At 38.0% G+C, this 13,743-nt stretch overlaps 1 protein-coding gene across 3 annotated transcripts in view; it reads right to left on the bottom strand.

The window, feature by feature from the left end:
- Positions 1-13,743, bottom strand: part of LOC122548516 (mechanosensitive cation channel TMEM63B-like) — a 223,309-nt gene that overhangs the window by 92,622 nt on the left and 116,944 nt on the right. For 2 of the 3 annotated variants that reach the window (XM_087984150.1, XM_087984143.1), the window contains 2 exons: positions 9,330-9,368; positions 2,502-2,592 (listed from right to left, as the gene is read on the bottom strand). In XM_087984150.1, the coding sequence (XP_087840276.1) occupies positions 2,502-2,592; positions 9,330-9,368 (130 nt within the window). The remainder of the gene's footprint in view (positions 1-2,501; positions 2,593-9,329; positions 9,369-13,743) is intronic. The other variant, XM_043687273.2, reaches the window with a different exon arrangement.

Genomic DNA, 13,743 nt, shown 5'->3' with positions numbered 1-13,743 from the left:
ACTGACCCACATTGATTTGCCTCTATTTTGAAAAGCAAATCCTAAAATATAAGACACTTTTCATTGTTCATCCTCTTAGCTTCTTTTCCTTAGTCGGCAGAGACTTTAAATTGCTGCTTTGAGTCCACTGGCAGGAACCTTTCATAACAGATTACCTAAGATTTCAGTTCCAATGACTTGAATATTTTTAATATCAAAATTGCCCTGGCTTAGAAGCCACAAATAAAAGCACTTCAGCTATACTGACTGGTTGCCCCAAAGTAAAATTCTGTTTTCCTAAGAGAAAGCTGAAACTTGGTTCTCAACTGTATTTCTTGTTCTACTCAAATCAGACTTTGAACCTTCTGTATTTACTGTTGAATTTTTTTTAAAAAAAGGGAGAGTGGCAGCAGTTGAATTACCGTTGAGCTACAGTTGTTTTCTAGGATAGAGAAAGGACTCCTGATAATATTAAAATGGAATGATGGGATGAATGCTCGAATAGTTTTCCACTTAATAAAGTCTCTTACATGACAAGTGGGTGTGGGGTAGCTGCTATTCGGGTAACTGCAATCCTATTCAGAGACTGACACTGAGGTGGTTGGGAAGTGGAATAAGGAAGGAAAAAAGTCAGTCAAAATATTTTAAGTTGCAGCAAAATATAGAATACAAACTTCAAGTCAACTTAAGAATTACTCTGTTCCATTCCATCTCCTCCCCAAATAGCACATTATAAAATCATGATGACTGTTCAGCTATTCACATAATAAATCACCAGCCCAATCTTTGCACTCTTGTGAAAATCATTTGATTGATCAGCATGAAATGGCTTATCGTTTGAGGCCTTGGTAGGGCCTATAAAAAGGATGTGGAAATTGCTCCGTCATCAAATTGATATTGTGCCTTTGACCTGCAGAATGAATAGATTCAATGACCCAGTACCATACTGCCATTGTGCTTTGCAAAACAAATTGTATTTAAATACTTTAGAATTATAATGAATGCAAAAAGAACAGTTGACACTAGTTTGACAAGTCTATTATTGTTCCTAATTAGTAGTTTTGCATTGGCATTGTTTGGAAAAGTACATTAATGAGCCTGACTTGGAAAAATGTCAGTCCCTCAGCAAAAACCTGTATACTGCATCAGTGGCTTCAATTGTTTCTCCCTCGGTTGTAAGTTTTAATTTTATTCATTTTATTACAGAGGCATCAACTGGCTTTTCAAAACCACTTGCACTCCTTTGGAGAAGATATGAAGCATGGCCATTGTCAACCAAGTTGGAGGCCTTTAAGAGTGAAAAAAAGCCAAGGTTTTGCCAAATGCGCTCTGTGAATTACAGTCAGTTCTGCTATAACATGGTAGTTTTCGTTCTCGTGCAATCCCATGTAATAAGAAAATCGTGCATCATTTAAACTAATGGGGCTGGAATCATGTTATAACCAATACATGCTTTAACTGTACGTTTTATTAACTGGTTGCTCTACCTGCCCTGCCACCTTTAATGACATACATTCATACACCCAGGCCCCTCTGCTCCTACACCCTTTGGTGGTACTTTTCATCTTATATTGTTTCTCCATGACCTTTCTACCAAAACACACACTTCTCCATACTAACATCACCTGCCAACTATCGACCCTCTCCAATAGCTTGTCAATACATTTTCACACAGTTTTACACTTTCCTCCTCAGTTTACAGTGGTCCCAATCTTTGTACCATCCACAGAATAGTCTCCTGCAAAACAAGATCAATATCATTAAGACATATCAGGAAAAGCAAGTTCTAAAATTGATACCTTCGGAGCTCCAATACAAACATTCGTTCTAATACAAACTGAAAAATATCAATCACCACAGGTCAGGTATCCTTTATCCACACATCAAAAAATTAAAAACTGAGAATCTTTTGAAAGCAAAAAACGAACAGACCCTCGGACACACTGAACTACAGAGTCACAGAGCATCGAAACAGATGCTTTGGTTCAACTAGTTCATGCCAACCATATACCCAAGCTAATCTAGTCCAATTGGCCAACACTTGGCCCATATTCCTCCAAACCTCTTATTCATGTCCCTGTCCTAATGTCTTTTAAACCTAAGTGTACTTGCATCCATCATTTCTTCTGGCAGCTCATTCCACACAAACTAAAGAAAAAAATTTGCTCCCTGCCTTTTTTAAAATCTTTCTCGTCTCACCTTAAATATATGCCCTCTAGTTTTGAACTCCCCTACTCCTTTCAAATATTATTGATCTTGCAAATAGTTGTCAAGTATTATCACCTTCTGTTTCAAATGTGTCTTGTGTGCACACTTCCCCTTTTGAAACAAAAACAAATTTGTGCCAAGTAGTTAACCTCACACCTAGTTAAATTAGGCAAACCATCTTAGGATGTTTTGTGTTAGAGATACGATGCAAATGCAAGTTGGTAGTAAAAATGAAAAATAATTTTGCAGTATAAATAACAGACAGTACATATTTCCTGTCAATCTTTCACTAACTAAAAAGTAAAGCTACTTACATTGTCTCGCTGATCATAATCAACTGAGCTTGACACGGACGTCAGGCGTTCGTATCGGTCATGGTTTTCGGAATCCAGAGCTGAAGCCACACTGAAGAAGAGGAGATTAAATGCTTCTAACACAGGCAATGACCAGTACAATTACACCACTAATGCTAATTAGCTTGACACAAAAGTGCCATTAAAAGTACTGTGCAGCAGGCCTTGACGATGCTGATCTTTCTACTTTAATGCTGACATTCAAAAAGGACTGCATTTCAAAATGTATCAAACAGAATATTCATGAGCAGCAATCCTTCAGGTAATTTGTCTTCACTTTGCCACTAAACTCTTACCGTCTCAATATAGTTAACTGGCATGTTTCCAACTCAAGCAAATAGAAATAGACTTGTGCACTTTGGCAATGCCTATATTGTTAAATAAATATTTAAAAAGCCTTCAGATCTAACTGGAAACAATATGTAGATAGCCCAAAGAGAGGTCCGTACTAGACCTTGTACTGCGGAATGAGCCTGGTCAGGTGATTGAAGTGTCAGCGGGGGAACAAGTGTAAGTTGATGCATCTTGGGTGGTCAAATGCAAGAAAATGTATTCAGGAAATGGCAGGATCCTGTGTACTGACATACAGAGGGATCTTGGGATGCAAGTCTATAGCTCCCTGAAAGTAGCAACACAAGTGGATAAGGTGGTAAAGGCGCATATGGCATGTTTGCCTTCATTGACCAGGGCAATGAATATAAAAATTGGCAAGTTATTTTGCAGCTGTATGTGAATTTAGTCTGGCCACATTCGAAGTATTATGTGCAGTTTTGGTTGCAGCACTATGGTGAAGATGTGGAGGCTTTGGAAAGGAAGCAAGAGAGGTTTACCAGCATGTTGCCTGGATTAGAGAGTGCATTAGCTATGAAGGTGAGATTGGACAAACTTGGATTATTTTTGCTACAGCATCAAAAGGCTGAGGGGCGACCTGATAGACATACATAAAATTGAGAGTGTCTTTCATTTTCAGTGTGGAAATGTCAAATAATAGGTGAAGTTTTAAAGTGAGGGGAAAAATTTAAAAGTTTTTTTAAAAAAAAACACAGCGGGTGGTAGGTCCCTGGAATGCACTTCTAGGGGAGGTGGTAGAAGCAGATACAACAGCAATGTTCAAGAGGCATGCAGACAAACAAACATGTAGGGTATAGAGAAATATAGACCCCATTTACAGACAGCTGGGATTATTTTAGAATGTCATCATGGTCAGCACAAACATGGTGGGCCAAAGGGCCTGTTTCAATGCTGTACTACTTATTCTACACTCTTAGTGCCATAATCAACTAAGGTGGCTACTAGCTGTGCAAGAATCATGTACTGGAGACCTTGAGCATTAATACCCATTGAAACTTAACAAAAGACAACTATCCAAAGAAGAAGTGTTTCAACATTAAAATACCTTTAAACTGGCCATATTATGCCAGTTCAATTATGAAGGATAGAGCTTGTATGTAAAATATTAGGAGCAAATTAGGGGTTGGGAGATATTTTTGCGAGGAGAAAGTGAGGACTACCGATGCTGGAGATCAGAGTTGAGAGTGTGGTGCAGGTCAGGCAGCAGAAGAGCAGGAGAATCGATGCTTTGGAAGAGCTTATGTCAGAAACGTCGATTTTCCTGCTCCTCGGATGCTGCCTGACTGCTGTGCTTTTCCAGCAACACGGTCAACAGATGATTTTTGCTGCATGCATTATTTAATCATTGGCATCAATATCAGTAATATAGGAGATCACATGTCCTCTTCAGCCACTATTTAACAGGAAACCAAGATTGGGGAGGTAAGAATGGGAAAGAGGTCCCAACTTAAATGACCAATTGGACAAACTCTCTATCAGGACAGAAACTACCTTTTCCATTCGGATTTTGCCATAATTCCCAAAGTTTTCCTCAAATTCCTTCAATGTCGCTGGGTCAATATTCTGGAATCTCCTCCCTAACAGCATTGTGGGTCTACCTACAGCACATGGATCGCAGTGCTTCAAGATGACAGCTTATCACCACCTTCTCAAGGACAACTAGGGACGGGCAATAAATGCTGGGACATGTGCCTGACGAGCGAGTAAAAAAAAAAGAGCACTTTCAGGCTAAACCCAATAAAACAAATTGCTAAGCAGCATATGCTTGATTTACGGTGATGGACAGAACTATTTTCCCTGTTCTGAGCAGATCTCCTTATTTCTCTGGACATAAGATACATGCATACAACTGAGTGTAACATTCCACAGAGGATGTAGGAGAGGATAGAGGCAATAACATATGCCAACCTCTTCAACTGTACAAATGTTAATTTAATCATTTTTTCTTTTTAAAATTTTTGTTGAATTTTTCAATTTTAAATTGGTTTTATTTGGAAATGAATATATTTAACCATTAGATTGAGATGGTTAAATAATGGTACAATCAAAACAAACTTTCAGAAAGTTTACCAAAAGGATCTAAAACATGATAATAAAGTGATAACGAATTTCCTAAACTTTCCTTTTTCAAAAGTGTTCTTAAAAATGTCAAAAATAAGGCTGAGACTTTCAAATATCACCAAAATGAGATCTTGTGGGGACAATTCATAGAAGAATAGGTCACTTGATGCACTCTGACGAACATGCCTCTGTCAAAATGCAAAAAACAGTTTCAATCATTTGCTTTGTGACTTGTAGGCATCACAGAGTGGAAATCAGCCTCGTTATTTGCCTATGGTGATTGTATTTTAAAAATAATTAATTTTTCTCAAAGTGCTTTGTGGATTTGATTGAAATGAAAGTTGCATTATCATTTCTTTGTTCTGCTATATTTCAGCACTAAAGCAGTCTTGCACAGTAAATACACAGTGAAGGCTTAATTGCCCAGTGACTTGACATCCAGCAGGAGTATAATGAAAATATCAGTTCTCTCTCTTTCACTGGCCTATTAAGATATCAAGCACATCAGGCCTGCTGACATACAAGACAATGCCACTTTAAACATGGAATCATGTTGCCAATCACCACCACCTCTAGTAGTTCATCAGCTGGCATCACATGCAACTTGTGAGGGAAGAAAGAGAGAGAGGTTAGATAAGGGTTAAAATTTTCAGAACCAAGGACCTTTGAAAATCATCACCGTCAACAGGTAGAGAAGTAAAAGGCAGATGTTCAGTTGGGACTACCAACAAAATAATCGGAAATTCTGCATTCCAAATTGTCAAATTGGAATTAGTTTATACCTATCCAAGAAAATCCCAATCATCCTAACTACCTTTCTACACTTGACATTTCTACATTTGCATTAAACCGTGGTTAGTTCAGCACGTAGTATATAACATTTCAGTCTACTCATTACCCACTACAGGCCTGTGTTCCTCTGTCTTAATTCCACTAGAATATTTTCACTTCCCATACCTCAACCAGTACATGACTGGCTTCTCTGGCCATGACTACCCAATTAATGTTTGGAAATGTTAAGCACTGGCAAGGTTTGAAACAGAAATAAAAGGGCAATGCAGAACTGATACTAATGGAACTTTGTTTTGTTCTGAAACAGTTTGCTGAATAAAACATTAGTGAAATGATTCAAACTTTTTGTATGTTTTTATAAAAACTGCACAAACAAGGAACTAAGGTAGGCTACTCAGCCCTTCAAGCCTACTCAATATGATTTTAACCTCAACTCTACATTTCTGCACGTTTCTGATAACCTAAGTAATCAATAATCGACCAATTGTTGCTTTAAAATATTTAAATAATCCGCATCCACTGCCATTTTGAGACGGGGCTTCCAAAAAGTCTCAACTTTAGAAAGGAAAATTAAAATCTTCATCTGTATTAAATGGATGACTTATAACCCTAGTTCTAGATTCTTCAGCTAGAGGAATTTTTCTTGCAACATCTATCCTGTCAAATTCTCTCAGGATCTTGTTTCAAGATACCTCTGATTCTTCTATACTACAGATGACATGGACTTAGTCTGTCTAGCCTGCCCTCAAGGCAATCCACTCATTCCACGTATTAGTCTAGATAACCTTCTGTGAACTGCTTCCAATGCATCAACACCCTTCCATAAGTACAGTAACAAGTATTACTCTATATGTGGTCTCACCAATGCCCTGTACATCTGAAACAATGTCCTATTCTTGCATTCAATATCCCATACAATAAATATAACATCCTATTAGTTTTCCTGATTACTTGCTGTTATCACGTGCTAACTTTCTGCAATTCAGTCACTGACATCTAGATCTCATGACATCTCAATCTCTCCACTGCGACAAAATTTTTTTTTTTTAAATTTCTGCCAAAATGGTCAAGTTGATGCTTTCCCACACTACGTCCATTTGGCAGACCTCTGTCCACTCAACCTCTCTGTAGTCCTTTGTAGGCTCATGCCCTCTTTCAATTCACTTTCCTATTTTGGGTCATCAGACCTTCACTCCCTACAATTTACATAAGTGATTTGGATAAAAAGTGTTCAAGCCCTAGCATTGACTCCTGTGGCACACCACTTACAATATCTTGTCAGCTTGAAAAAGACCAGTTTCACGCTACTTTCTGCTTCCTGTTAGCCAGGCAATCCTTTGTCCATGCCAATATGTTACTCTTAACACCATGAGTTTGTATTTTCCACAATAACCATTGATGTGGCACTACTTCCTATGCCTTCTGGACATACAAGTACAACACATTCACTGGTCCCCCTTTATCTACAGCACAATTTATTGGCGTTATTTGACAAAGTAAAAAATTTCTCTGATAAAACCACATTAGCTCTGCCAGGTCATTCTGTTCATATCCAAGTACTCTGTAATAATGTCTTTAATAATAGCTTTAACATTTTCTCTATGATAGATGTTAAGTTAACTGACCTGTAATGTCCTGCTTTCTGCCTCTATCGCCTCTTTTTGAATAAAGAGGTTACATTAGCTATTTTGCAAACAAAAGAAATCTTCCTGAATCTAATGAGTTTTGGAAAATTAAAATCAAAACATCAACATCTCACTAGGTACTTTAAGACCTAAGAATGAAATCTCAGGACCTCTGGTCTTGTCCACTTACATTTCCAACAATTTACTCAGTATTACTTTCCTGGTAATTGTAATTTTTGAATTCCTCCCACCCTCTCAATTCCTGATTTACAGCTATTTTTGGAATGCTGCTTGTACCCCTTCTAGTAAAAGGCCAACACAAAACTTATGGGCAAAGTTTATGGGCAAATACCACCAATTGCTGTGGGTAGTTGGTTTTCCCAATGCTGAATATTATCAACCATCTACGAGATCGCTATATAACCACATTGTAGAAGCTTTAAATTGCAGGACAGTCCAACTGAACATCGGCGATTAAGAACAATTAACATTGTTTCGATACCAGGGCTGACCATGCAATAAGTGCACCTTGTGAGAAGCTTCACTGTATGTGACACAAGGTGGAATTACTTGTGAATTTTAAATTAACCTCGTCACCAGAAATTTCTACATTGTAATGGCTGTATGGCCAAATTAGAGTTAATTGACGATAGTATCTGCACTTATTTTTCTTTCATCCTTCCTGCTCCTGCCCAACCGTTCCCCAGTCTCACACCTCCAATACATCGGCTTGTCAACACTACTTACTTTCCCAGCTTATGTTTCCTCATTTCAATTTACGACCTCCTTCAACTCTATGTTTTCCAATGCTTATCTATTACTTTTTAAAACATTGCTCTCAAAGTCCGATGTATTCCTCATCTCTTAAATCTTACTTCTCCCTGGAGCATTCTGAAATGGCACTAGCGGTCACATATCCCAAAACAGAGTTTCTTCAGTCTGGTTTGTTCCCTCTTTAGACCAAATTCAATTTAAAACAATAAATCAAGATTTTTTACTGTGATACAACTACTGGAACAAGGTGATCTTGTAAAAGTTTGGTTAATACCATGGTGGTCAACTGTTGAGCATCATTCGGTAATAACTCAGGAGCCCCAATGGAGCTCCAGCTATGATGCTTCATTTGCTGCAGAGGAAGATGGTGGGCTAGAAAAAGTGCACAATTCACCAGCCTCACATTTTAGCTGTATGCAGTTTCTGTGTCCCTTTTCCAATGACCATGCAAATAAACTTCATGTGGAGACTGTTTATTTGTTTGTGGTATTTGTCCCGCAACTACCAAACTGAAGATCACATTATAATTGATCTTGTTCTGAAATCACACTAATTTGCGGGAAGATGTTTCAGAGACATGCAATGTTGGTTTTTTTTGGTATGCATTATTGCTTTTTAGTGGAACATCAGACTCAAAACCACTACAATTTCAGGTGAAAATGAGAAGCAATCTAAGCTTTTGGGCATTCTGTCAATTCACTCCATGAGCTCAAAATCCCACTTCTCAAACCAAACCTTCAGTATTTTCCCTTAATCCCGCAATGATTGACTCGCTGCCTTTCTTTCCGAAGTCTATTTAGAAAGTACTTTGGGATATTCTAATATTTAATGCACTAAGTAATTGTAGGACATGACAAGTGGTATGATTAGCAAGAAAAACTTCAATGGTTCAAACACAGTCCTTCTGAACGAGTTATATTAAGGTTTTGACAGATTATTGAATTTAAAATTATGTACAGCTTCTCACATGGGCAGCATACAGTGAGCATTGAGACTTGATGCTATTTTATAGAGGTACAAAGTTCATTTACTATACAAGCCAAAGGAAATTAAGACACCAGTAGCACCCTCACCATTTTTTAACATTAGTATCACCTCAACCCAGAGATCATGTGAATTAAAAAGATGTTAATATTGTCACAGATCATGGGAGAGGTATCTAAAATGGAAAAAAACACAAACGTACTATTCCCGCTCTTCCGCTCGATGTTTTCCACGTCTCTTTCTAAAAATGTAAAAGAAAATTCTTAACAATACACAAAAAGGACAGAAGTTCAATTTCAGAACTGGTTAGCTGGTTAAAGAACTTCGCACAAGTTCCAAGTGGGGAAGTTGCAATGGATTTTCTTGTCATGCAAATCCGACAACCGTGTGTTGCAATAGTGAGAGGGTAATAGGCCCAAACATGTCTGCTTCCATTTAAACATGTGGACAGTTTTCTTTTTGAAAAGAAGTTTTCATGGACGACTCTTACTCTAGTTCCAACTGAAGACAATTTATATCAGTCTTTTCATAATGGAAACAATAAATAAGAGAAAAATAATGATGATTCCCAACACGATCCAATGTGGTGATTCAACGAGAGCTAGAGAGAAGGAAAGCATTGTACCACCAGGACAATTACTGAGGTGGGGGAGCAAATACACACCCAAGTATGCAATTTCAGAATCATAGGTTAGTACAGCACAGGAGGGCACTCAACCTTTCAAGTTGATGGCAGCTCTTATCAGGTGAAATCCAGTTATTTTCATCAGCAAATTATTTAAATAAAGATGTAATGAATCTACCAAGAATTAGTGCTTAAGAACTGACCACTCACCTGTTCAAAAACACCTCTGAGGATATTTTGAGTGCTGCCAGTAGAGGTTTAAGCTTTGGAACTTCAGTGCACCATGGAAATAAACTGGTTGCACACATTCACATGATCTGTCTTTAGTTCTAAAGATAGTGCCTTACTCAATCTGAGTGCAGCCCAATATATTGTATGGATCTGGTTAAGCTCAGTGCATATAACCCAAACAAAATGCACTCTCAATAATATAATACCAGAGAACTTGCATGTCTAAAAATTTTAATCACCTGAATCAAACAATAGCGAAATGTTGATGGGACAGTTAAATGGACAAAAGGATTAAGTTCAACAGTTTGATATCCATCATTTAGCAAATTTTAACAGAAATGATATAAATGAAGGCAACTTACTGATGTGTAAGGGAAAAAGAACTTTGATTAATTACTAGGTGAAAGAGGCGGTTCCTAATAGTGAAATGCAAGAATTAGTATTAATTTGGCATTACAGGTCGTTCTAAAATGCAACAGTTGCATTCTTGTGCAACTCTGCATTGTAGAAAAATCATGATTTAGAAACCGTGCTTAGTGTTTGGTAATGTAGTCCCATTACAGACAAAATGTTTTAAAAGTTTGCACTTTAGAATCAGCGTTCCCAATTTGTCAATTGTGTTACAGTGAATTAGTGTTCAGGAAACCTTCATTACAGCAGAATGACCTGTATTAAGAACTAGGTTGTGTGAAGCATTGGAAACCTGCAACCAGATTGCATTTTACAAAAAAAAAACAAGAGTCAATAATGCACCACTATACAATTCAGGACATCATTTGGCAATGTTAATATCCAGTTAGCTGTTTACAATAACTAATTGTAAGAATTCTGAAGAAATGGTTTTAAAAGTGATTAGCATAACAGCTGAAATAGCACCTCCTGAATAGGGAAAAAAAACTATTTTTGAATGGACATAATCAATTTCACAAGGTAACACCACCCAGAAAACTAGGGCTGCCCATTTTAATTATTACATTAAAAATATTCAAAGTAATACAGTTGGGCAACTTAAGCTGTATTTTCAAAGCTCTGTGCCAAGTTGATCCATTTTTAAAAAAAAAATTGATGAATTCCACTGATTTGCATTGGAATTAGGAAACAGAAGTACTAAACGTTAATGTAGCTTTATTATTTCCCAATTAAAACTTCAGCAACCATGTGCTGATTTATCTGATCTCAAAAGTGACAGAGGCTATGGTAAACTCAGTTGATTCAAGTGCGACTAGAGGTCAGTGAGGAGAGACACATAGAATTAGATGCATCCATTCATCTGGAGTGGTTCACTCGACTAAGAGTACATTCCAGACAGTGACACAGGTCTTATTTTTAAGAAATGTTTATGGATGCAGAAATGAACAGTTCAACAAAGAAAAAGGCAGAAGATAAATACAGGTCTTGAAGTTATACATTGCAGGCCATTGTTTTATTGCAATCAATCAATCATTCACAGTATGTGGGCATTGCTTATCGTCCTTCCCTAAATACTTGAGACAATGGTAACCTGTCTGATTGAACTAAGTTTTTGCAGAGTAGGGACACCCATAATGCTGCTAAGCAGGATTTTGATCCAGCAAATGGTGATATATTTTCAAGGCAATAAGGTATGGGTTTTTGAAGGTGTTGATGCTTCCATGCACTTGCTGCCATTGACCTTCTAAATGGTAAAAGTCGTCAGTTTATAAAAGGTGGTGTTGGAGGAGCCAAGAGTTCTGCAGTGCAGTGGGGAGGGGGAGTGAATATTTTAATGTATTCATTAATGGGATTTAGGCTATGCTGGCTGGGTTAGCATTAATTGCCCAGAGGACAGTTAAGGAGTGAACCATACTGTTGTGGGTCTGGAGTCACATATAGGCCAGACAAGGCAAGGACAGTGGTTTCCTTCCCTAAGGGGCTTTAGTGGATCTGTCATTCATGACAATCAACAATGACTTCATGGTCAGCATTAGACACTTGTTCCAAATTTTACTGAATTCAAATTCCACTATGTCAAGACAAGATTTGAACTTGAGTTTCTGGACTATTGGTCCAGTGGTAATACCCTTTGGTCACTGCCTCCCTCAAGCACTGGGGGTGGGGGGTGCGGCATCCCAAGATGTTTGCCAATCAAATTGTCTGTTTTGTCCTAAATTGTGTCTAGGTTCTTGGGTATTGTTGGAGCTGCATTGATTCAGGTCAGTGGAGAATTCTTCAAGCATACTCCTGACTTGCTTTGAGGAGTCACACACCTTAGAACTTTGGCTACAACAGCAGGTCAGAGGCTCAGAGCATACAGCTGGTTCAGCCTAGCCCAACTAACCCACACGAATGTGTCACTCCAGTCTTTGCCAATGTAACCATACTGGTCAAGTTGTAATGGTTTCCAACCATCACTGATTCTTGGACAGATGTGGCATGACAGAGAAAGACATCTAAATAGCAAAGAGATTTACTTGGCCTTCTGCTCATTTGGCCATCATAAAACTTAGCATGCATCATTGGTGTACAAGAAATTTACATGATTATATTGGACAAAAGGCAAAGATGAACAAAGAATACAATGGTTTCCAAAAAAAAAAAAAAGCAATTTCCAGAGTCAGAGACTTCTAGGGCAATAATGGTGCAAGAGAGTGAATACAGGTACAAACTTATTAAATCAGATTTGTTAATTTAGTTCCAGCTGTTTGCAAATTGAAGTTTTAAGGTGTTTAATCTTTTCACTATTTCAAATTTCATCAGAAATTGTGCAGTTATTCTAAAACTGCTACTCATTAATTACAATCAACGTAATTAATTTTGCAGCAGAGTACAGCACAGAAATGGGCCCTGCAGCCTAACTCGTCCATGCCAACCAGGTTTCCTAATCCGAACGAGTACTATTTGCCTGCATTTGACTCATCCCTCAACCTTTTCTTTGCATACACTTGCCCAAATGTCTTAAACATTGTAATTGCATCTGCTTCTACCACTTCCTCTGACGGTTCGTTCCATATATGCACCTCCCCTTGTGTGAAGTTGCCAGAGGCCCCTTTTAAGTTTAAAATGAGAGAGGTAAGATTTATGTTATCTGCTTTCGGACTCCCCTACCCTGGGGGAAAAGACTTTGGCTATTCACCCCATCTATGCTGCTCATGCTTTTATAAAGGTCATTGCTCAGCCTCCTGTGCTCCAGGAGAAAAGTGTCATGGGAGTTGTGACTCACCTAATTACTGAAAATTGCACTAACTTTTAAAAGGAGACAAGCATAACGTTTGAGGGGAGAGATTAGGTTTATGGCTTAATTACTGAACAAACTTGCTTTGGAAGAGTTGGGCCTGTGCACTAAAGGTTGCCTAGCACCAACCTTCAGGAGTTGCCTTCAGTTTTCCAGGACACTTGGATGAATCAGTGCAAATACTTCAAACTTCATTAAACAAAACACTTTCTCCTTTCCGAGAGGCTAACAGACCTTAAAACAAGCTGAAGGTGTATCCGTCCAGTGACTTGAGTGTGTTTTGGGAACCTGAGTATGTCCCCAAATATTCAAAGACTTAACTCTACTTGGCTTTGCAGCTGAATGGAATTTCTTCCATCACTCTCTAGTGGTTAGCATTTCAATATCATTGGAGGAATCTTGAAGAACCATGAGCAGTCATCCAATTTTATACTTTTGAGTTCAGATCCATGGCCCATAGGCTGTTTGTTTGAAAAAAGTGTCATTCTATAGAACCACATTGTCTTGTTTCCCCTGTGAATGTATTTGATTGGGATTAAGGAAATATAGTTTAACTCTACTATATAGTTT

Source organism: Chiloscyllium plagiosum, unplaced genomic scaffold (genome assembly GCF_037043375.1).
Source record: "Chiloscyllium plagiosum isolate Xiang-an unplaced genomic scaffold, Cpla_swu_hap1 HiC_scaffold_3, whole genome shotgun sequence".
In the NCBI taxonomy this organism is placed as follows: Eukaryota; Metazoa; Chordata; class Chondrichthyes; order Orectolobiformes; family Hemiscylliidae; genus Chiloscyllium; species Chiloscyllium plagiosum.
The sequence above is the reverse complement of the archived record's forward strand: the minus strand, read 5'-3'. Positions and strand labels throughout refer to the sequence as shown.